Here is a 23309-nt window from a genome sequence, read left to right as displayed (position 1 = left end):
TCCCCGCACAGTGCTCAACTCTGGGCTGCAGCCTCTGCTTTTAATAAGCCTCCTCACACACGCTCCGGCACACGCCGTCACACACACCGGGGGCACACGCTCACACCCAGACGGGCACACACACGCGGGGGGACACACACACAGGCACATACACACCGGGGGGCGTGCGTACTTGCACACGCAGCAGGGTACACACGCTCAGGCCCACTCACAGTCACACACAGTGTGCCGCACCTACATCGTAGCAATGGCAGAAGGCGATTACCGAGCGCTTCGCACCCGCCAGGCATTGGTCTGAGTGCTCCACTTGCATTAGCCCATCTCACCTGAGTCAGGGATCCTGCCGTGTCCACTTTGCGCTGAGGAAACAGAGGCACCTGCGGGTTAGAGGATTTGGCCGAATCACCAGCCCATTGAGCGGCAGAGCTGGATCCTGAATGCAGGGAGCCTCCACGCACTGCCGCCTCAGAGGACTTGAGCTCACTCCGTCCTCATGGCAAGTCTGGGTCCTTATGCCCACCCCACCCCCCATTGCACTAATGAGGAAATGGGCTCAGAGAAGTGATGTCTTCTGCCTAGGAACACACAGCCAGGACCCAGGGGCCATCTGACTTCAGAGCCTGCCTTACCCCTCCCCTGAGATGGAGGCAGGGAGGGCAATGCTGTTCCTCTTTTCAACAGGGAGAAACTGGGACCCAAAGAGATGAGACACGCAGGGACTGACGTGGAGAGTCAGGGCTAGCTCGAAGGCCTGGAATCCTGGGCACCCTCCTCCCTGCCTCCCACCGTGCCCCACCAGTGAGCCTCTTACAGGGAAACAGCTGACCCGGCCGCAGGGGGCGTCAGCATCACAGAGAGAGCCTCAGCCCACCCAGGATTCTTCCGGGCCACTGCGATCCGATGCCACCAGTCCCAGCCACGTGTCCCTGGGCAAGTCATGTCACGTCACCTCTCTGAGCCAGACAACAGCTGATACTCAGGGGGCATTTACCACATTCCAGGATATTCTATGTGCTTCCATGTAAGGTTTCACTTTATCCTCATCTCTTAGCCCTAAAAGGAAGATATGAAGAGTCTATGATTTTTAGGATCCTGCTGTTCTATAGGATTCTATGATTCCCACAGGGTCTGTTATGAAAGATCCCACATCCTAAAAAGATTCCATTATTCTGGGGTACTCAGGTCCCAGAAGGTTTCAGCCATTGGTCTGCAGATCACAGAGTTAAAGGATTTCATGAATTGGTGATTCGTTGAACCTCAAGGGCAAGAGGCAATTTGTCAGCCCTCAGCCAGCCTCGAAGGCCGCCAGTGTCCACCCCGCCGCCCCGCCCCCTCCCTCAGCTATGACATCGGAGCCAGCCGAGACAGAACAACCTGTCTCTATGACATGGCCCTGAGTCCAGGGCCAGCGAGGACTGTGGAGGCCGCCAGAGTGCTGGGGGGGGTGGTGACTTGCACACAAAGAGCTCCATGGACCCGCCTCCGCCGCCCTGGCCCAGGCTCGCATACAATGGAAGGACCTTTCGAGGCTGCACCCAGTCTGCCACCCCCCCCCCCCGCGCCGCCCTCACCCAGAAATGCAGCTGAGTTCAGTCCCAGAGCAGGCCCCCTCTCCGCTCAGAAGAGCCCCAGCAAGGAGGTGGGGAGGAGAGACAACAGAAAGGCAGGTGCCTCTTCCCTCTTTCTTAGCCGTTCTGATCTCTCTACATGTGCTCCTGCCAGTCCCCTGCCTGGCGTCCCCCTCTCCCTTCCCGCTCCCCTCCCCCTCTCCTCCCTCTATGAATGCTTCAAGGGCCAGCTCGGGCCCCACCTCCTCCAGGATATCTGCCTGGTTACTCCAACCCTCACTGATTTCCTCTCTCACCTAAGTCGTGTTGCATGGCATTGAGTGGTACTATGTGACCCAGAGATTCCAGAGATGCCTTTCCTCTCCAGGCTCTCCTCCCTGCTACCACTAGAGCAATCGTTCTGGACCACAAACGTGACCTTGTCACTCTCTTTCAATAGATTTTGACTCTCCAGCGTGGCATTCAAACTCATTCCCAGCTCTGGTCCCATCCTTTCTGTCTATCTTCATTTCCTGCCTCGGATCCATGCACTAAGCCTTGGCCAGATCAAGTGAGGATCCACCTCCCAGACTACGCAGGTACCCGGGGAAGCCCTTCTAAGGCTGGAGCAGCTGGGACCCTGCTTTGATGCCAAGAAACAGATGTTGAGGGTCCCCTCCTGTACCTCATCCTACATGCATGCACACACACACACACACACAAGCACACGCGTGTGCACACACACACACACAAAGCTGCCACCAGGGAGCCCACAAGGCTTGGCAGCCTTAGAATGTGTGTTAGTACCATGGACAGCACTGGGGGGGGGCAGGCTCTGGGTGCTACTAAAATCCACCGGCATGCACGCATGAACTGGGACATGCATGGATTTCATACAGCAGACATTGGTTGAACACCTGCCTCATGCCCCACCCCTGCTAGGCGTTATGGAAAATACCAGAGGGAAAGACATTGACTGTCACTGGTCCGCAAGGAACTTACAGTCTGGTTGGGGAATTGATTGTCTTGCCACCAATTTCCCACCTACCTCTGGGCAAGCTGCCAAAGCCGTGTTTACTAAATTGCAAATCTGTCAATATCACTCCCTAAAAAATTCCCAAGCAACCCCCCCATTGCTTATAAGGTAAGCCTTTACCACCCCCATGAACCCAACACTCCAGCCTCACTTGCCTTCTGCCTGTCCCCAAACATCCTGGGGTGTTTTTTGCACGCTTTCCCCCTCATTTAAGGATAGTTTTCCTTCTTCTTTTCCCGGGGAACTCCTACGTAGCCTTCAAAACTCAAATGTTTGGGCACCTGGGTGGCTCAGTTGGTTGGGCGACTGCCTTCGGCTCAGGTCATGATCCTGGAGTCCCCGGATCGAGTCCCACATCGGGCTCCCTGCTCGGCAGGGAGTCTGCTTCTCCCTCTGACCCTCCCCCCTCTCATATGCTCTCTCTCTCTCATTCTCTCTCTCATAAATAAATAAAATCTTTAAAAAAAAATAAAGCACATAGAACAGCATTTTAAAAAAAAAAAAAAAAAAAAAAAAAAAAAAAAAAAAAAAAAACTCAAATGTTTTCTCCTCCTGGAAGCCCCAAAATTCATTGTTCCCTCCACTGTACTCCCAGAGGCTTTGTCCATATCCCTGTCACCAGGCATCATTGAACCTGACATACCGTGTGCCCCTTGTGTCGCACAGAAGCTAGCTGAGTTTTTCCGGGCCAGTTAGGAAAGGAGTGGCAGTTGCCAGAATCGGAGGGGCTTTCTAAGAACTACAGCTGATCAACCACGGCTCCAGCAGTACTCATATTTGACAACTTCAGATTTCCTTGGAAGTCTAAAAATAATATCAAAGCTGTGCTTTTTACATCACTTTCACTGTAGAAACCTGCTTGCCTTGTCTTTGGGAAGAGAGAGCATTAATTATTGTATAGACCATATGCCCGGTAATTGTTAGAATATGGTTAAATAAAACATAGCCTCTAATGGGTCTAACGCAGATGGGAGACTCAGCCCTGTTCCTTCCACATCATGAGTATCCTCAGGTATCTGATTCCAGGTCTATCTCCCCCACCTCAGCCTATGAGTCCCCCGAAGGCCAGGACTGTGTGTCTTTTAATTCCATATCCCTGGTACCCAGTGCAGTGGCCGGCTACCAATATTGGGTGGATGACTAACAGATGAGAACAAATCACATGGGCTCCAGGTCAGAAGGCCTAGGTTCAAATCTTCATTCCACCATGTATTAGCTCTGTGATTTTCAACACATTTTAAAGAGGTCTCAGTTTTCTCATCTGTAAAATGGGCACATTAGCAGTATCTACCTTGTGGGGTTATTATGATATCTAAATGGAACACTATACAAAAGAACAGGCAGAGAGCCTGGCCAATAGTAAATGTCCAATAAAGGTTCATTGGGTGTTTCTGGTTTGGTTTGGTTTGGTTTTATTTTATTTAGAGAGAGATGAGGGAGGGGCAGAGGGAGAGGGAGAGAGAGAGAATCCCAAGTAGACTCTGTGCTGAGCATGGAGCCCGACGTGGGGCCTCATCCCATGACCCTGAGATCATGACCCAAGCTGAAACCAAGAGTCAGACGCTTAACTAACTGACGCTTGAAGCCCTAACCCGCAGTTAACTAAGTTAGTTAAGGGGAACCAGGTGCCCCAGGTTCATTGTTTTTAATCACGACTGTTGTGTTAAATTGTGTGGTTTATAGATAAGCCCACTGGAGCTCAGAGAAAAGAGAGCGCACCATGACGAGGAGTAATCCAGAGACGACTTTGTCGGCTAATATGCATTAAGCATTTTCTATGTACCATGTATCAACTTAATTAAACCTCAGGCCCTTCTGTAAGATGGAGACTGTTACTATTCCCATTTTATCCCCACAAGGAAACTGAGGCACAAGAGAGTCTATAAGTTCACTTATTACTTAGCCAGTAAGTAAAGGAGCCAGGATTCAAACCAGGACAGTGTGGCCCCAGTCTGTTTCCTAACTTGCGCACCACACAGCTAACCTCAAGAAAGCTGGAGGCTGAGCCATGAGACAGAGCCACCTATGGTGGGAAGGACCAAGAACTCTTCTGTTCGCGCCCTTCCCAACAGCCAACCCACAGGCTCTCCCTCAAACTTCCGTCCCTTCCTCAGCTCGGCTGCTCCCCCCTCCCCCATTCACCAGACGGCCTCCATCAGGCCCTCCCTTCTCTCCACCCTCCACTCTTCCAGGTCTAAGTATTTCCTCCTGGCCTCCCTTCCTTCTCTTACTGGTGCCAATGACTAGCGCTCCCTGGGAGTTCCGGGGGAGGTGTGGTCGGAGCAGGGCTTTGAAGGACGCACAGGAGTATGCCAGGAGAAGCAGGGAGAGGGGGCCAAGGTTGACTGGACAGTTTTATGACCTATACCCCCAGCGTTCTTGGAGTCCATAAGCCTCAGTCTCCCCATCTGTAAACATGAGAGTAATACGAGTACCTACGACCTACAATTAAACGTATTCATCTGCTTCGGCCGCGCTGCCATAACTAAATCCCACAGACCGGGTTTACTGGCTTAAACAAGAGACATTTGTTTTCTCGCAGTCCTGGGGGCCGGAAGTCTGAGATCAGGAACCCTCTTCCTGGCTTGCTGTGTCCTCACATGGCCTTCCTCTGAGCTCACACAGAAAGAGAGCTCCAATGCTCCGATGTCTCTTAGAAAGTAAGGACACCGATCGTATTGGTTTAGTGGCCCAGGGCTCCACTCTTATGACCTCATCTAACTTTTACTACTTCCTTAGAAGCCCCGTCTCTAAATCCAGTCACCTTGTGGGTTAGGGCTTCAAAATACGGATTTGTTGGGGAGACAATTCAGTCCATAGCATAAAATAAGCTAATATGTGAAAAAGTATTCTATTCTAATAAACACCTCTATAGTACGTACCATGTGCCAGGCCGTGTTCTAAATGCCACACGCATTAAAAAGCGCTTGTGGGGGAGTACCTGGGTGGCTCAGTCGTTAAGCGTCTGCCTTCGGCTCAGGTCATGATCCCAGGATCCTGGGATCCAGCCCCGCATCGGGCTCCCTGCTCAGCGGGAAGCCTGCTTCTCCCTCTCCCACTCCCCCTGCTTGTGTTCCTGCTCTCACTGTGTCTCTCTGTCAAATAAATAAATAAAATCTTTTAAAAAAAAAGCACTTGGGGCATGCCGGGCACACGCAGAGCGCGTCCGAGCATCCTGTGGCTGCTGTTACAGGGAGGAGCAGAGCTGGTGCTGACTTGCACCTGCTGTGTCAGGCATTGTGGTGAGCACTTGGATCTGCCCGCCCTTTGGATCCCCACAAACCCCTTTAGTGGTCCCACTGTGCCCATTCTACAGAGGAGGAAGCCAAAGTCGGGGGGTGGGGGAGCAAAGTGGCTTCCCGGGGACAGCCCGGGAGGCACCGGCTGAGGCTGGGGGATAACCCACGTCTGTTCATGCCAAGCCCGTGCTCTTCCCTCGCAGCCCGCCAGGGCGGTAAGAGTCTCTTTCAGGATTCCCAGCCAGAGCCTTGTAAATGGAGGGAAATGACCAGATCTAATGTCCTTCAAAGTAGGAGGAGTAATCCCCCTCCAGCTCACCTCCCGGGACCCACGTGAACAGTGTGAGCAAGGCCAAGAATCCCCCGGAAATCGGGGACACGCTCCTCGCATGGGAAGGGCCGTGGCTGCCCCTTTCTCTGCAGGAGGGTAGCCCCCCCGACGTCAGCCCTCGTAACTCCACGTGAATTCTTCCACCAGAGCCGCTCAGGGGTGTCAGTGTTCGCAAAAGGGAAGGGGACGAGGCCCGTGAAGGGGCTGGCCTCCTGGAAGTGGGCCACACACAGCAGGGGTGTGTGGCACTGCGGGAGCCCACAGTCCTGACGGCGGGGACAGGGACAACGGGGAGGGCAGGCGGGGGCCGGGCTCCGAGTCAGAGGACCCAGCTTTGCACTTGCTGGCGGTGCGACCCCTGGCAAGTCCTCCTGCCCCCAGTAATCAATTTCTTTTTTTTTTTTTAACATTTTAATATGAAGAATTTAAAATTTAAACTTCAATTAAATGGGAATATAATATAAGAAGCCCTCATGTGCCCATGATTCAGCTTCTCCAATTACCGACCCAAATGTCCTGTCACTTCTCTCCCTGCTCTCCCACCTGCGCCCTCCTCCCTGCACTAGCTGCGAGCCCGTCACAAGCATCCTATGGCTTTATGGGCAAACAGTTCGGTCTGCCAAAGGATAAGGACGCTTTTTTAAAAAACGTTAAGTATAGTAACCACTATCACGTCTAAGAACGTTGACAATGATCTCCGTATAACAAATATTCATTCAAAGTTCACATTTCCACCTGCCTCATAATTAGCTTGGATTTTTTTTTTAAGAATTTTTTGAACCAGGATCAGAATCAAGTTCCCACCTTTATCAGTTAACAAGCCGTTTAAGCTTCCCTGGACATTCGCTCTTCATCTTGTAAGAATGTGTAAGAATTTATTAATTAAGAAGCTAGGGATTGTCCTACCGAAGTGTCCCACATTGTGGGGCTTTGCTCACAGGCTCCCGGTCTCTCTCTGTGAGGTGCGGCAGCAGTTCTCTCTGAGAACGAAAGGAGAGAGTGTCTGCGAATGGGCACCGATGACTGGCAGGCGCCCCACAGATGTGTCATGTGTTAATTATCTTTTGAGTCTTTCCATACCCTGCTGCCTCTGTTTCTCTGACATCACTGAGGTTCAGAGAAGCTTAGTAACCCGCCCGTGCTCACACAGCAGCTGTGGGTAGAGGAAGGAAGGAAATGGGAGGGTGAAACTAAAAGAATATTGACTTTGGGCAGAGACCCAGACTCAAATCCTACTCCACCCTCCAATAGCTTTCTGGCCTCAGGTTTTCGAACTCTCTGAGCCTCAGTTTCCAGCGGCCAGGAGGCCAGACCTGCCTGAGGCTGCAATGAGGTGACGTGAGAAGAGCCTCCGTCCGGGTGCCCGGCACAGTGTGTCACCCTGGCGCTTTGGCAGTCCACTCTCTGGCCTCCATCCCCCCATCCCGCATCGGGCCCAGCCTCTGTCCTCCCTGAGTGCGGGGAAGGCTAGAGGGCTCACAGCTCTGGCGGTGGCCGGCCTGGCCCCTCCGTCCGCACGCAGCCCACCTGCAGGCCAGCAGAGACGGGGTGGGCGGCCTGGGAAGCTGAGCACGCTCTGTTCTGCGGGCAGCCTGGGCAGGCGGCTGCAACCTTCTGGGCTGCTGGAAACAATCCGCTATTCTTCCTCCTTCCCCTCCGCTCCCTGCCCATCCCTGAGCCAAGGCCCCCCCCACACCGAGAAAGGCGCCACGTCCTGTGCGCACACACACCCATCTGCGCGGCCCCTGCGGCCGATATCCAGGTGCCCAGCTCGGCCCTCGCAGCCCCGGGGCCCGAGTCCTGGTTCACCCCAGGGCGGACACCGACGTTTGGATTTCTACCCATTCAGCAGGCAGCATGCTGGGCCCTGCAAATCGTAGTAACGAGAACAGTGACGGGAACAGGAATAAAAAGGGCCCGCAGCTGCACAGCACCCGCCCCTGCCACGCAGGCTCTAAGCGCCACCCGTATGGGGCGGGGACCACTATTGTCCCCACTTCACAGGTGAGGAGACTGAGCGCCTGGTGTGACTAACTCGCCCGAGGCCACTCAGCCGGACAGACAGCGGCAGGGCTGGGATTAAGGGTTTGCCTGTAAAAGCTGGAAGGCGCCCAGGGCGCCGCGGTCCCCGGGCATGCGAGTTGCTTTCAGTACGATCTCATGGCGTCCTCACAAAGCTCCAAATACCCGCCTTACCGTCCACGCTCGCACGTGAGAACGCAGGCTCCGAGAGGCCGAGCAGCGTGCCCAAGGGCGCACAGCCGGGTCCACTGGACTGCAGGAGCGTCCTCTTCCCACGCTTCCGGCTCAGGGGCTAGGGATGCGCTGCTGAGAAGGTGAAGGGAACTCTGCCGGAGGAAGACAACTCTAGGCTGTAGGGATTCATCAGAGGGCGGAATCACCTTCCGAAAGCCTCCTGGATGAGGGGCTGTGTCGAGAGCCTGGCCTTGAATGTGGCCAACCAACCCATCACATCACAGCAGGCTTCCAACTGGGGCCCAGATCTGATAAAAGCTCGAGGTAGCACAGGGCTGGTCCCATCACCCCCCCTTTTTTAAAGATTTTATTTATTTATTTGAGAGAGAGAGCATGAGGGGGGGAGCAGCAGAGGGAGAGAAGCAGACTCCCCAGCTGAGCAAGGAACCCGATGTGGGACTCGATCCCAGGACCCTGGGATCATGACCCGAGCCGAAAGCAGATGCCCAACTGACTGAGCCACCCAGGCGCCCCCCTTCACCCCCTTTTATAACCATGTGGTCCAAGGCTTTCGGGGGACCTGTTGTCTGAGGTCCCACAGCGAGGACCCAGGCCTCGGGGCCTGGACAGAACTGTCCAGCAGTGAGGTGGATGGGGGTATGGGGGTTGGAGGTGTTGGCTGAGGAGAAATGACACCCCCACCCATTACGTGGTCACGAGACGCCGGTTATTGTCTCTCTCTCCCCAGTAGACTACATGCTCTGAGGGCAGGGGCTGGGTCTGTCCTGGTGACACCTCGTCCCCCAGTTCCAAGCGCAGGGCCTGGCACAGAGGAAGCCTCAAGAACCTTTAGTGAAGGGAGGGAAGGAGGAATGGGTAGGATCTTGTATCACATCCGCAGGCCTTAGACTCCAACGCACCCCAGAACCCCCAAGACCCTGGGTGAGTATCACATTTTAAGAGGAATAAATTTCTACAGGAAATATTTGTGGGCCGTGGAGTGGTTTCCCTTGGAGGAGGTAGGTTCAGGCCATGACACTCATACCTCGGGGCCACCCCATGGCAAGAGGGCAGAACCTGGCGTGCCCCCAGAGAAAGGCAACATTGGAGAGGCGGGTTTTGGCTAAAAACAAAGGACTTTTCAACAGGCAGAGTGACCAACTGGTCCCCAGGATACACCAAACCGCCTGTCACAGGAGGTGTGCTGGCAGGGGCCGGGACAAAGCCCTCCCAGCTCCATGACCCTGTGAGCCTAGGGATCAGTCTGTGGTCCCAGGTCGGGGAACTCCTCCTCTGCTGATGTTCTGTTCTGTTCCAGCACCGTGCAGTGTTCTTTCTCATGTAATCCTTACCCCATTCCATTTAGGGGATGGTCATTGTTATCCCATTTCACAGGTGAGAAAATTGGGGCTCAAAGAGCTCACAAGTAGCTTCTCCAGAATCAGAGCTAGGAAATGTCATCTGAGCTTTTACCAACACCAAAACCAACCGGCCTGGGTCGATCTGATTCCAACATCCCGTGGTCCCAGGATTGTTTCTTTGCGGCCTGAAACCAGCTCTTCCCCAGGGGGTGGACCACAGGGCCCCCAGCGCCACCACAGACTGCCCCCCCAACCACAGCCCCCACCCGGCCTTACCACTCTGTCAGCTCTGTGGTTTCCCAAACACTCTCAACCAACAGCAGCTTTGACCATAAAGGTTCCCGCGAGGGGTTGCCGGTCAATTTTCCTTGCTTGGTTCTCAATTTCTCCCGAAGGGGAAGGTAGCGCAGGCCCAAGGAGGGGGGCACGGGCTGCCCCTCCCCACAAAGTGTCCATGTTTAGCTCACACTCAGGCCACACTGTATCATTTCAGCTTAATTTTATTTCCTCTTATAAATGGGCACAGCACGGGAAGTGTTAACAAAAGAAAAAAAAAAACACAACCAAACAAAAAAACAGAACCAAAACACCCGAACAGCTCCTTCACAAGGCTGGGACAGGTGAGTACCCGTGGTGGGGCAGGCACCTGGGCCTCCTTTTCCAGTCTTTTCCCTCCACTTTTCCTTAGAGATTTGGCCATGAACTCAGGACAGGTATGGTTAATAAACAGGTTATGGGGGAGAGAAAGGGCAGGGAAGGCCTGGGGGAGGGAAGGACAAATTCCCAGCCACCCCAGGCCGGGTTCTCGGAGGGCTCTGTACAAGAGAAAGGACGCACAGGAGGGACACTGTCTTCAGGGGGCTCTCTGGAGCCACACTGCCTACGAAAAATATTTACATGTATTTGCCACGCTGGGGCTGGGTGCGCGGAGCTGCCAGGTGGGCACCTGGGGGATGCTGGAACCATCAGCCCTTAGATGGCAACCCCAGGACCCGGTCTCGGCATCTCCGTAAATCTGTACAGGCCGTGGGCTTCTATTTACAGGCAGGAGGCTGAGGAAGCAAGTCCAGGGTGGGGGCTGTCCGGAGAAATTCAGGAGAGCCGAGGAGGTGGTGGCCACTCCTGCCCCACCCGAGAGGCAGAGATGGGTCTGCTTCCTGTGCCCAGGGCTCCAGCCCGGAGGCCCGGACAGATGGCTTTGCCGACCCCAGCGGGGTCTGGCCTGAGCACCCCAAGCCACTGCCCGCAGACCTGCCTCATCCAGCCCTAGTTACCACCCATCCACCTCCAGGGCTCAAGGGGACAAACCTTTCAGGAGACGTCCCCCCTCGGGCCTCCTAGGGAGACAGAGCCTGGGTTCTAAAAAGTCACAGCCAGAGAGTTTGGGGGGGGGGGCCAAACCCCACCTCCTGAGGCCCCAGCTGCCCTCCCTGGTTCTCAGAGAGGTTCTCAAGCCACACAAGCTCCCTCCCCTTTGGAACTGGCCCTGCTTCCAGAAAATGCCAGGGCCCTGCAGGGCGCCCTCCCCGGGCACACTCGGGTGTGACCAGACACATCGCACCCAGGCTGGGTGAGAGCCCCGCACCCACATTGCACCTAGGACAGCTCCAGCTCGTCCTTTTAACCGACCTCGGTCTTGGCCCGCCCTGCCGAGCTGGGCTGGCCGGAGGGGATTTGGACTAGTCAGACTGTGTTCAGTTTCATGCGGACAAAGCCTGGGCCTTTGTCTCAGGTCCAGGGCTCCATGAACAAGGCCCTCGGCCTCTTCTCTCAAATGCAAAGGACAGAGAGAGGAGGCCAGTGCCAGGAGGCAAAGCCCCAAGCCCCAGGCTAGAAGCCAGCCCTCAGGATGTGGGGAGTCAGGCCTGCTGGGGCCCGGCTAGACCCACGCAGGCCACCCCAAGCCCATTCCAGCCAGACCAAGCCCAGCTCACCCATCCTTGCCGGGCCCTACCCCACCATAGGCCCTGGCCTCTGTTGGGGTCTCCAACCCTGGGCCCACCATCCCTGGGTTTGTGTCCTCTCTCCTCCATGCTCCCTGGCTTCTCAGCCTCGGCCTGCCCAGGCCTTGTCACCAGAGCTGCTGGCCCCAAGAGAGCAGCCCGCCAGGGAGCAGGGTGGAGGGAGGCCGGGCCTTTGGTCTCCCCCTACCCCAGCCCTTCTGCTCCAGGGACAACCGAGGCCAGGTCACCTCTCCTTCAACAGATCGTAGGCCCAGGGAGCCTCCCCTCACTCCTGCCCCCTTCAAAGGCTGGGTTCCTCACAAGCTTCCAGGCCCTACCCAGGGGGACACTGAGTCTAAAAGATGGAGCCCTGGCCTGGAAGTAGGATAATAGAAAAGACAGGGGGTGAAGTTCCCCAGAAGCTCGCCCTCACCACCTCAGGCCTCCCTCCCCCTCCCCCCTGCAGAAGGCGGCTGCCAGGGAGTCTTGAAAAGGGAACAGAAATAAGAGCTGGGTTCCTGACTTTAATCTGGGTTGAAGGTGAGGGGTGGGGTGTGAGCACCAGCCAAGCACAACTCAGACCACATCCCGTGGCTTCAGGAGCCCCCACCAAGCACACCCTCCCCAAAGGAGATTTGTGGCCCCACATTTAAAATATCTACAGAAGCAGGCCCCTTGCAAGGGTAACAAAGAAGGGGGGAGGCGGGCTGAGGCCTGCGGCACCCCCACCCCCACCCGCTCTCAGCTCCTGGCTTGGAGCCCTGTGTCGGGACGGGCTGCTCCCAGCTGCAGGTCCATCCAGCTGCATCCAGGAGAACCATCAGGTGGTTTGGCCAATGAGTGGGTCAGTGTCCACGGGGGGGCCCCAGGGTGGGACCGAGGTGGGCCTGGCGAGGCCAGTTGGGGGGGGAGGGAGAGGGTGCAGGAGGCCCCGGGCGGCAGGGCCCACCCTCGCAGGCACTTTGGGGACTTGTGTCCTGGGAGGCAGAGTCGGCCCCTAGCTCAGAGCAGAAGGGGGACACAGGGAGACCAGGAGCCAGGCCACATGCCCCTCCCCGCCCAGGGCTTGCAGTCCTGGGAGACCCAAACCCCCTCCCCAGCCTGGGGCCGCATTCCAGGAACCAGCCTGCCTTCCTCAGCAAGGCTCCTAGCTAGTGAGGGGCTGGCCCTGGACCAACCGGACCAACCCCCTGGCGAGCGACAGAGGGGAGGGAAGCAGGCCTCCCCGGTGTGCAATGCCCCGGGGGGCTCGTGGCAACATCCCCTCCGGGCCACACTTTATTCCGGGAAAGGCAAGTAAGTGCCCCCACCTATTCTCCAGTGTGAGTGCGGGGCTGTGTGTTGGGGGGGGGGGGGGAGATTGTGCATCCACGTGGGATTGTATCTGACGTGCCGGGGTCACTGGCAATGCGGGTGGTGTTGGCGTCGTGGGGAGGGACTGAGTGTGACAGGGCAACTCAGGGGACCCAATATGGGCTGACTGTTCCAGCTTGACTCCACCGTCTCCAGTGAGCCTGAAAGCTGGAGACAACATGCGTGGTGCCACAGTGTACGTGGGGGGGTGGGGGGGCAGAGAGAGGGGCAGGCCGCACCGTCACCATCAGGCAATGATGTCTGGTGACTCGCATGGTCGTAAGCACTGGGGGGCCGTGAGAAACCCGTGAGACTCAGCATCTTTGGAAGAATGTGTGTGTCTGGGACAGGTCTGCACCGGCTGGCTGGTCAGAACTGTGTATGCTTCTGTCGTTGCGTGCTTCTCTGTGTGTGACGTGATGTGTGACCGCGTGGGAGATGGTGTCTGGGCAGAGCCCACTAGCAAGAGGGAGGTCCGAGCAGCCCCGCCCCGCCTCGCCAGTGGCCCCCAGGGCACTCTCAGGAAGTCAGTTCCTTAGGGGCAGAAGGGGATGAGGCGGAGGCCTGTGGTCCGTGTGCACGGGGTGCACGGGGCAGGGGTGAGGGGAGAATGACCCCACAGCCCCAGAGAGGCCAGGACAGACCAGGCTGGCAGCAACAGGTACCCTCTGTCCCGGGCAGAGAGGGGCCCTGGGACAGTGGCGAGAGGCTGCAGTGTCTCGGTGATTTTGAGGGCTCAGCCTGCCCAACGCTTGTCCTGGAAACCAGCCGGAGGGCCTCTCTAGCTCCAGGAGGAGACCGGGGCCAGGGTGGGGCTCAAGCCCATGTCAAGCCCCACCCCTTCTCCCAGCAGCCAATGCGCAGCCTCCTTCCTCCTGTCCGTCTGACATGAGGCCCCGAAGCTGGCTGATTGCGGGGAGAGCACAGCGCGGGGTGGGGTGGGGGGGGGGGACAAGAGATGAGCTCATAAGGGCACAGCCGAGGGCAGATGGCAGCGCCCCCGTCCCTCAGGCAAGGTCTGTGTGAGGCTGGCAGTCTGGGCAGACCTTGGGAGGGCGGGCAGAGATGAACTGGGGCCAGGCTCCCTTCCAGGCCCAATCCCAGGCCAGGGCTGGTGAGGCCGGGCCGGGGGCTAGGCAGAGGGGTGATGCTGAGCTACGGGAGGCACTGTGGCTCCTCTAGGCGTAGAACTCCTCCTGCTTGTCAGGCTTCTGGTACGTGACGCTCGCCTGCTTGGGCTCCTCCAGTGTGTAGCTTCCCTCATCCTTCTTCTTCATGCGGTAGATGAGTAACGTGACCAGGAAGGCAGCGAACAGGGCGCCCACCACCCCGCCTACAATCACAGCTGTGGAAGAAGAAGGCAGAGGTCACGGGCTAAAGACAGGGCGGGATGAGCTTAGAGCCTGGGCAGGGGGCTGAGAGTCTTGAATCTGGGGCGGGGGGTGGAGTGAAGTCAACTCGAACACCCCCAGCCCCGGCCGGCCTTCACAGCCCCTCGCCAGGGCCTGGCTCCCTTCTGGGTGCCTGACCCACACTCACAGACGCCCACACACACTCTAAGGGGGTGTAAGATGCCACCAGTCGGAAGACGCTCCGACGTCTCATAGACATTAGGAAAGCAAAAAACTGTGCCAGCGGAACTACAACACATCCCAACTATGGAAGGGCCTAGAGCTTACTTAAAAAAGAGTTAACTTATGAGCAGATGTGCATTGAGGACAGGTGAAGTGCAAAATGGCCATCCCCATTCTACAGATGAGGAGAAGGGAGCCTGGAGAGCTGAAGGGCCTGCCTGAGGCCACACTGCTCCTGAGTGGGGAGCAGGGTCTGGACCACGAGTCCAGAGACTCTTCGGGAGAGGCAGCCAACGCAGGTCCTCAGGGCATGAAGGCTGGGGGCAGGTCAAGCCAAAGGATGCGGTCAGAGGTTAGGGTCCAGGGGCTGAGGTCCCGGAAGGGTTGACCAGCATGGCCCAGGGAAGCAGGTGTCAGGGTCAGACCCTGGGACAGGGGAAGGTCAGAGGAGGAACCAGAGGGCAGGTCTGGGTGTTGAGGCCCCAGCTTTCCCTCCTAGGAAATGAGGCTCCTAGAAACCCACGCCCTGACCTCTTCTTGGGTTCCTAGAGGTCAAACTGAGGTCCGACCGCTGCCTCACTCTGGCTCCTCCCGGGCCCCAAGCCTCACCTACGAGCACCTCCTTCCGCTCCAGGATGCTTTTCTGAGGCAGCTGAGCAGCCGAGCTGCCTGAGTCGATGGCATTGTCCAGGAGGCCGGGGCCTGGGCGCACACCCTTGGGCAGCGTCCCAGGCGGAGGTGACGGCTTGGCTGCAGCCCCGCCCACGGCCACCACCTCATTGGCTGTGTCTGGCTGTGTGGTCTCCTCCTCTGGCAGCTCAAAGTCCCCGCTGGGCCCCCCGCTCACGGGCACCTCGGGCTCATCCCGGATCGTGGTCAGGACGGACTCCGGAGTTGGGGTCTGTGGGGAGGGTGGCATGAGCCCAGGAGCCAGGCCTGCCCGCACCTCTTGCCGTGGGGCAGCCCACCCCCCTTGCCCCCCACCTAACCCCCCTTCCCCAGTGGGTCTGACACTTAGGAAGCACCTGCTACATGTCCGGCATGGCGCTAAAACACGTGACCGGCATTTGACCCTCACGACGTCCCCAGGAAGGAAATATCATTGCCCCTGACTTACAGAGCTGGTAACAGGCTCAGAGAGGTGAAGCAACTTGCCAAGGACACACAGCTAGGAAGTGGTGGAGGCAGGACTAGAATCCCAATCTCCCCAGCTCCAGCGGCTGTGTCTTTGACCACCACACTACCCTGCCTCTCTTCTCCCGGGCCCCATCCTGTCTCCAGCCCGCCTCTGTCCCCTCTCTCTCTAGCCGCCTTAGTGATCATCTTTGGGAGACTGCTGCCAAATTGCTGGCTGGGGGCTGCTCGATGCAGACTGGTCCGCCGTCCACGCACCTGAGGCAGACGGGAGTCCCTCGGCCTGGGGGTCACTCCAAGAGCACACCCACAGAGCATCATGCCCCCTGGAGGTGTGTCCGGGAGGCCAGCCCGGGGGCTCCCACCGCGTGGATGGGGGCCCAGGGCTCAGATGCTGTGCCTGGCGTCCTGCTCTCCATACCCTTCCCGCCTGGCTGACAACCACGAGACACGAGGCGGCCCCGGCGGCTCAGGGTAGCTGAGGGCAGGGCCTGCATCCGGCCGGGGCTGGCCCTGACCTGCGGCAGCTCCGCCCCGACGGCCCTCGTCCGTGAGGCGGGCGGCAAAGGGCTTCAGTACCCCAATCAGTGCTGCTACCTGCCCCCTCGCCCAGCATGCTCAGCAGGGACCCGGCTGCTTCTCCCATTTCCTTGATCCCATGCATCCCCTGCCTCCCTGACATCTTCACCTTCTTCAACCCTCCACCCCTCACCCCTAAGCCCTACACACACACACACACATGCGCGTGCGTCCCTGGCCTCCGGAGCCAACTGCAGGGCTCGGACCCTGACCAGCCGTCGCCGGCCAAGCCCCCTCTGTCGCAGGACGAAGAGGCAGCGCCTCCCCAAGCGGCGGGTGCGGGCTGAGGGATGGCATGCTCCCCCCCTCCCCGGGCAGCAGGCCGCACGCGAGAGCTGCGGGTTCTCCTCTCCCGCAGCCTCCCTCTCAGTCACCTTCAGACTAACAACGATGGCGACGGGGGTGACAATGACAGTAGGGAAACTTCTGGTTGGTTTACCGCTGCCAGGCACTGTTCCAGGCACTGGACAATTCCCACCACACTACGGTTCGCATCCTATTATTTCCTCCTCCTCGCAGACGAGGAAATGGATGTCCAGTGAGGACCAGTGACTCCTGAGGTCCCGAGGCTCCCAAAGGCGGTGGCAGAACTCCCCGCCGCGGTGCCCGTCTCCCAAGCCCCTGGCCCCGCCCCCGCCGCCACGCTTCACCCACTCCCTTCCCCATCCATATCTTGTCCCAGCATCCCGGTCTCCCTTCCATCCCCGGCCACCTCGACCACTGTCCTCATCCTGGGCCTTACTCCCAGCCTCGGCCCTCCGGCCTCATGCGTCTCTCACCCTCTCCGTCCCCAGACCCTCCCGGTCCTCAGGCCCTCCTGCCCGGCTGCATCCTCCCTCCCCCAGGCCCTGACCCACCCTCCTCTCCCCACCTGCTCACCTGAGCCACCTCCGTGGGTCCAGGGGCAGTGGTCCCCAGGGGCAAGGTGCTCTTCTCGGGGACGTCAGCCTCCTGGGTGGTGGCTGGCCTGGGAAGGGCCCTTGGCCTGGAGGTAGCTGTGCTGCCCATCCTGGGCGTTGGGGCCTCTGTGTCCAAGACGGCCACCGTGGTGGGAGGTGAGGGCGCTGCTGGGGTGCTGGCCCGGGCCGTGGCTGCCGTGGTCAGTGGAAGAGGCAGAAGCCTCTGCACGCCGGTGGTCCTTATGACGGAGGGGGTGGCCGTGGAAGGGGGGGCCGCGGGGAGGCTGGGGGCGGTGGTGGCCACCGTGGCGGGCACCGTGGCCATAGTCAGGGCCTCCGCAGTCGTGGCGGCAGTGGTAGCCATGGGAGTGGGGATGGTGGTGGTTCTCTGGCTGGGCTCTCCTGGGACCTCTGTCACCACGGGGGGGCTGGTGGCCGGCTCCGGGGTGGGGTGCTCAGAGGGGAGCTCTTCCAACGGGGTGCCCACAGGCTGGATGTCCACGGTGGGCAGCACTGCGGGTGTGGTCGACACTGCCATGGCCACATCCGGGCTGAATCGCATGGCTGTCTCGATGCCCGACTCCTGCTCGAAGTCTGAGGGGGCGGGGGAGAGGAGAGAGCTAGGGAGCTGGGTGATTATGCGGGGCGTGAGGGCCCCAGGTAAGGAATGGCCATCAAGAAGAGGGGGGGCTTCCAACCCTCACTCTGCACAATTTTCCCAGGACAAGATGAGGGAAAGAAGGAAGGTAAAGCCTGGCCAAAGGTTACCAGTCGGCTGGTGGCTGTTCCCTAAGTCCTCTCTGCTTAGCCAAAATTTCTTCTAGGGGGGCACCTCTTCCAGGAAGTCTTCTGTGATTATTCCAGACCACACCGCCTGGACCTTCTGGCAGGTTGAACCCCGGCAATGTCCACTAAAGCCCTACAGGGTTTTCAGCCCTTGCTAAAGGCTGGGGGCAAGCAGGGGAGTGGCATTCTAGGAAAAGTCAGACCTGGGTACCCCCTACCATGAGCACGTGGTGGCGGGCACATTCAGAGCTCCCCCCACGGGCACAGGCCACAGGGAGACAGCAAGGAGGGGAAGGAGCCCTTCCTATAGGGAATGCTGGAGCAACCTGGCTGCCTCTGAGCCAGGACACATGAAGGGGCCCGGGAGGAAATGAGGAGAGACAGAGAGAGAGAAGGGGCGCCTGACCAGGCAGAGAGAGGAGGGGTGGCAAGCAGCCAGGAAGGTTCAGGAGGAGAGACATGACCCAGCAGAGATGGATTTTACGAAGATTAACTTGCAAGAGGCTTACATGGAGTAAGCTAAAGCAGGGAGACTCAAGGCAGGGGACCATGGGAGGCCAGGGCCATGGCACCCAATCTCCTACCATCCCATCAGACCATCTTGTCCCCTCCTTGGGCCCAATCTCAGCACAGACCCAATGTGGGGCTCAAACTCACAACCCCCGGATCAAGAGTCGCCTACTCTACTGACTGAGCCAGCCAGGTGCCCTGAGCACACAGCCCTTTTTACTACCGTTTTTCGAGCTCCTTCTCTGTTCTAGACCCTGACATCTTGTGCTGAAGACTTCCAGAGGCTCTAAGAGGACATATTTGGTCTCATCATTCCCAAGTGAGAATACAGGGCCTGAGAGAGAGGGAGTGGCTGAAGGAGGTATAGCTGTTACGTGGCAAAGCTGGGATTCAAACTCAGGGCACCTCCCTCACTTTGCACCACTCTGCTGGCCTTTCCCAGGCCTTTCCCACGGAACCAGGCTGTCCCAGGCACAGTGGCGGCATCTGCCCCTTTCCATGGCTCCCGGAACCTGCCCTGGGCTACTGCTGATTGGACGGGAGGGGGCCCCCTGACCCAAGCTGAGTCAGCCAAATGATCTCACTGAGGATATGCCACTCAACCCAGACGTGGCTACTAAGTCCCTGCAAGAGGTCAGGGCAGTACTGTCCCCTGGGTTACTGAGGAGTGTCGTGTTCCCTGCCAGGGGCGGGAAGTCTGCAGGGAGACACGAGCAGTGCTCACAGAGACAGAACCGTGGGGAGCAGGGGGTCCCGAGCTCTGAGGTCTCAAGGCCCTGGTTCCAGTCCCAGGAGGGTGGTCTGCCCTTCCGGTGCTCGCGGTCCAGGAGCCTCCCTTGCCTGACCTCCCCCTCCCCTCACCCCACCGTGGAAGCGAGCCTGCGTGGGCCCCTGGAGGCAGACAGGATTGCCCACACACAGGGGAGAGGAGAGGCGAGGTACTCACAGCCTGAGCCCGACCCTGAGTAGAGGTCATCCAGCTCATCATCGGGGAAGGAGTCGTCATCCCCAGAGCCCTCGAGATCCACGGGCCTCTCGAAGTTCTCGCTGCGCCAGCGCTGAGCCTGGGGAGGACAGAGTCGGGCACAGAGCTCAGCACCTGAGGCCAGCAGCCCGGATGGGCCCAGAGTGACAACAGACACGCTCATGGGCCAAGTGACAATGAGGGACAGCATCGGGTATGGCCACCACGTGGGAAAACAGAGCCAGGGCGGGCCTGATTATCACTTCCCACCCACCCAGGGGCCAGGGTAGCAGCTCCATCTTCCTGCCTGACGGCCACCCCTACGGACCAGGCCACTCCCCCATGCCCTGATCAGAACTGCTAGGTGGCAGAGCTGGGCTTAGAGCCAGAATGTTGGCTTTGAGTCTGGCCTCCAGCACTTAACTGCATGTGTGACCTGGAGTGAATTACTTAGTCTCTCCCTGCCTGTTTACTCATTACCCATAAGCAAAGAGTGCCTGCCTTCTTGGGGTGCTGTGAGCACGCAGTGGGCTAACGTGGCTGTGCGCACGCAGTGGGCTAATGTGGCTGTGCGCACGCAGTGGGCTAACGTGGGTGTGAGCACGCAGTGGGCTAACGTGGCTGTGCGCACGCAGTGGGCTAACGTAGGTGTGAGCACGCAGTGGGCTAACGTGGCTGTGAGCATGCAGTGGGCTAACGTGGCTGTGCGCACGCAGTGGGCTAACGTGGCTGTGAGCACGCAGTGGGCTAACGTGGCTGTGCGCACGCAGTGGGCTAACGTGGGTGTGAGCACGCGGTGGGCTAACGTGGCTGTGAGCACGCGGTGGGCTAACGTGGCTGTGCGCACGCAGTGGGCTAACGTGGCTGTGAGCACGCAGTGGGCTAACGTGGCTGTGAGCACGCAGTGGGCTAACGTGGCTGTGCGCACGCAGTGGGCTAACGTGGGTGTGAGCACGCAGTGGGCTAACACACGTGCGGTGCCGAGCGCCTGTTGCACACAGGTTAGCGTGACTCTCGGTGTGGCCGCTGTCATCAGACCCACCCTCAAAGTGCCTGTCACAGACAAGAACAGAGGCGGGGCCCCCATTCCGCAGAGGAGGGAGCTGAGGCCCATGCAGCCACCCCCGGTCACCAGACAGCATGTGACGCAATGAGATTCAGACCCTGCCCGGGACCCAAAGTTTCTGACCCCGCAATCCCAAAGGCTGTGTAGTTAGTCCCATCAGACAGACATGGGGTTTGGGGAGATTTGGGGCTTTCGGAGGGAAGTACCTTGGGTAAGAGTGGCTGGGGGCGGGGGTGAGAGTAGGGAGTGTAGGCTCTAGCCCTGGCCCTGGGTCTTCCCCCAAACAGGAAGTTGGCCCACCTCCCCACAAAGCATCTTAATGCCTGAGTTAGCTGAGGGCCTGAAGGCCGTTTCCACTTCAACAGGGTCAGAAGGGGTAAGAGCGGCTTCTCGAGGGTCCAGCTCACCTGGCCTAAGACTCTTCCCGGAGCAGGGGGTGTCCCTCCCAACGGCAATCCTGCAGTGAGAGCCAGCACAAAGGCAAGCAAGGCAGGGGGGCACCCCCCACCCGCAGGGGCAGGCTTGGCCCCACCCCCTGCCACACCTTTGACCCTGGCTCCAGGCTGGGCCAAGCCAATCCCTGCCCCTGAGAGCTTTCCCAAGCAAAGGGAGATGGACGCCTGGGGCCCAGATCCGGAGGACTAGCACTTGGGGCTGAAACAAGTGAAGAGAGAGAAAGGCATCTCCAGCAGAAGGAAGGGAGCAAGCACAGGCTCCGAGGTGGGGAGGTGCAGCCTGGGCTCTCACCCAGGGTCCCTCTGCACCCCTCCACTTGCTGGGTTCCAGCCCCGCTGGCGGCTCTCCGTTCCTGGAATGTGCCTGATCTCTCTTGTCACTTATGCTGTTCCCTCCACCCAGAACACTCTTCCTTCCCAGCCCCGCATCCTCCAACTTTTGGCCAGCCGACCTTGACGCCCCTTTCACTTCTGCCGAGAAGCCCCCCTGCTCTGATCTTTCAGAGGATCCTGTGCTTCTGAATGTGCACCTACCACCGCCGCTTGCGTGTGTCCCCACTCGGTGACTGCCCACCCCACCAAACTACACCTTGAAGGACAGAGGCAGGACCTTGCCTGGCACATAGTAGGTATTCAGGAAGTATCTATTAAGGAACAGTTGAGCTGGAAGATGGGACTAATTCCTGGGGCAGGGGCGGAGTAGGGGCACCCTGGAGCTGCAGCCCGGGAAGCCCCATCACAGGAGGCTCTCGGTGACGTGCCGACAACTTCATCCTGGAAATGGGTTACTTTTCATCCTGACCGCACGTCAGAAGATGGTGAGCACTGATCTGAGGAAGAGTCCAAGCATCCGCACCGTCTGCCCAACGTGGGGAACCATGAAAGGTGTGTGAGCAGGAGGGGGACCGGGTCAGTGCCGCGTGCAGTGCTCAGCCTCTCACAATCCCACCCACCCAACGGGCCCCCTTCTGGGGTTCACACACAGCTAGGGTGAGGCCCCCAAACCTGGCTTCCTGCCTCAGCCCCGACCACATGCTCCACAGCCCTACGCAGACCAGCCAGGGCAAAAGGCCAGGGCAGTGAGCCAGGAGATTCCCCCCGTCCCTCCACCCCACCCGTTACCCCCCCCCATACACACACGCCAAGTAATGAATTAATCAGTATTTACTTGCTACCAGTGAGTCATGGAGTGGAACAATGAGTGTAATTGCTCCCGTGACTAATTGCTGGGTCTTTCTCGGTTTTAGACATTCCAGGAGCTCAGAGCGGCTCTCATCCGACTTGCCCCAGCCCCCATCTCTGCCCCCACTGCCCAGAAGAGCAAATCCCAGGACCCCAGACGAAGGAGATGGAAGGCTCCCTGCACCACCAGCCAAGCTGGAGTCCCTTGGAGATGTTCTGTGCAGTTCTCAGGCAAGCAGCCAGGAGCCAGAGATGGGCAATTCCTGCTCAGGGCCACACAGCAAGATGGGGACTGAGCAGGGACCAGTGATCAGACTCCCATTTGTGGGCGATGTCACCTTCACAGTGTTTCCATCCTTCCAGAAAGGCCAGGGAGTAGCTGAAAGACCTCTAGCTGGGAGGAGGGGTTCTAAGAAGTCTGAGGTCCCTGGAGACCCCCAAACTGGAGTAAATGTGGGGGCCAAAATAGGGAATCCACATGATTCCTCAGTGGCCCCTGCCATACAACAGCCCTTAACGATCAGCTCCTGGAAGGGCCTGCACGAATCCAAAGATTCCCCCCAAAGCCACAGACTCTTGAAATGACACGTCCAGAGACAGAGAAAGAACATACAGAGACACACCCTGATACACACAAGGCAGCCAGAGAGAGGCATCTCGTGTTGGCGTGCCTTTGGGTACAAACAGGTGCATGCACGGGGAGGGGGGCAGGCACAGGGTGGGGGCACACACTGTGCAGCTCTGAGGCTCAGAGACAAGCATGGGGCCTCCTGTGAACCCATCAGCCTCCACTCAGGTAGCTCTCACCTAGATACTATTCATCCCTAGCTCAGTAGCCATCGACATGACAACCGTTACCATGGCGACCATCTCCTCCATGCTAAGGACCAGGAGCTCCAGCTCCCCACAGAGATGTGGTGGGGGCAGGAGAGGGAAAGATCATGGAAGAACAGAGAGGATGCCAGGGAGGGGGGGGAGAGCAGAGACGCAGGGCAGAGGGAAGCCAGGGGTCAGAGGGGCACAGGGGGGATGGGGCGGGAGCAGCGCAGGGAGGACTCGGTGAGGGAGAGAAAGCAGAGAAGGCGAGAGTGGGAGGCAGAGGGAGAGAACTCTCTCACATCTTAATTTAGCCTCATGCTCATCAGACAAAGCTG

The 23309-nt window shown here is 58.5% G+C and overlaps 1 protein-coding gene across 1 annotated transcript in view; it reads right to left on the bottom strand.

Moving 5' to 3' along the window:
• Nucleotides 1–10192: 10192 nt before the first annotated feature.
• SDC3 (syndecan 3) overlaps nucleotides 10193–23309 on the bottom strand; it is a 37075-nt gene continuing 23958 nt past the window's right edge. Inside the window, exons 2-5 of the mRNA XM_078073517.1 lie at nucleotides 19435–19552; nucleotides 17173–17786; nucleotides 15190–15481; nucleotides 10193–14351 (exon numbers count right to left, since the gene is read on the bottom strand). Of these exons, the coding sequence (XP_077929643.1) occupies nucleotides 14185–14351; nucleotides 15190–15481; nucleotides 17173–17786; nucleotides 19435–19552 (1191 nt within the window). The 3' untranslated portion in view covers nucleotides 10193–14184. The remainder of the gene's footprint in view (nucleotides 14352–15189; nucleotides 15482–17172; nucleotides 17787–19434; nucleotides 19553–23309) is intronic.

The sequence above is a fragment of the Halichoerus grypus genome, chromosome 5 (genome assembly GCF_964656455.1).
Source record: "Halichoerus grypus chromosome 5, mHalGry1.hap1.1, whole genome shotgun sequence".
Lineage (NCBI taxonomy): Eukaryota > Metazoa > Chordata > Mammalia > Carnivora > Phocidae > Halichoerus > Halichoerus grypus.
The sequence above is the reverse complement of the archived record's forward strand: the minus strand, read 5'-3'. Positions and strand labels throughout refer to the sequence as shown.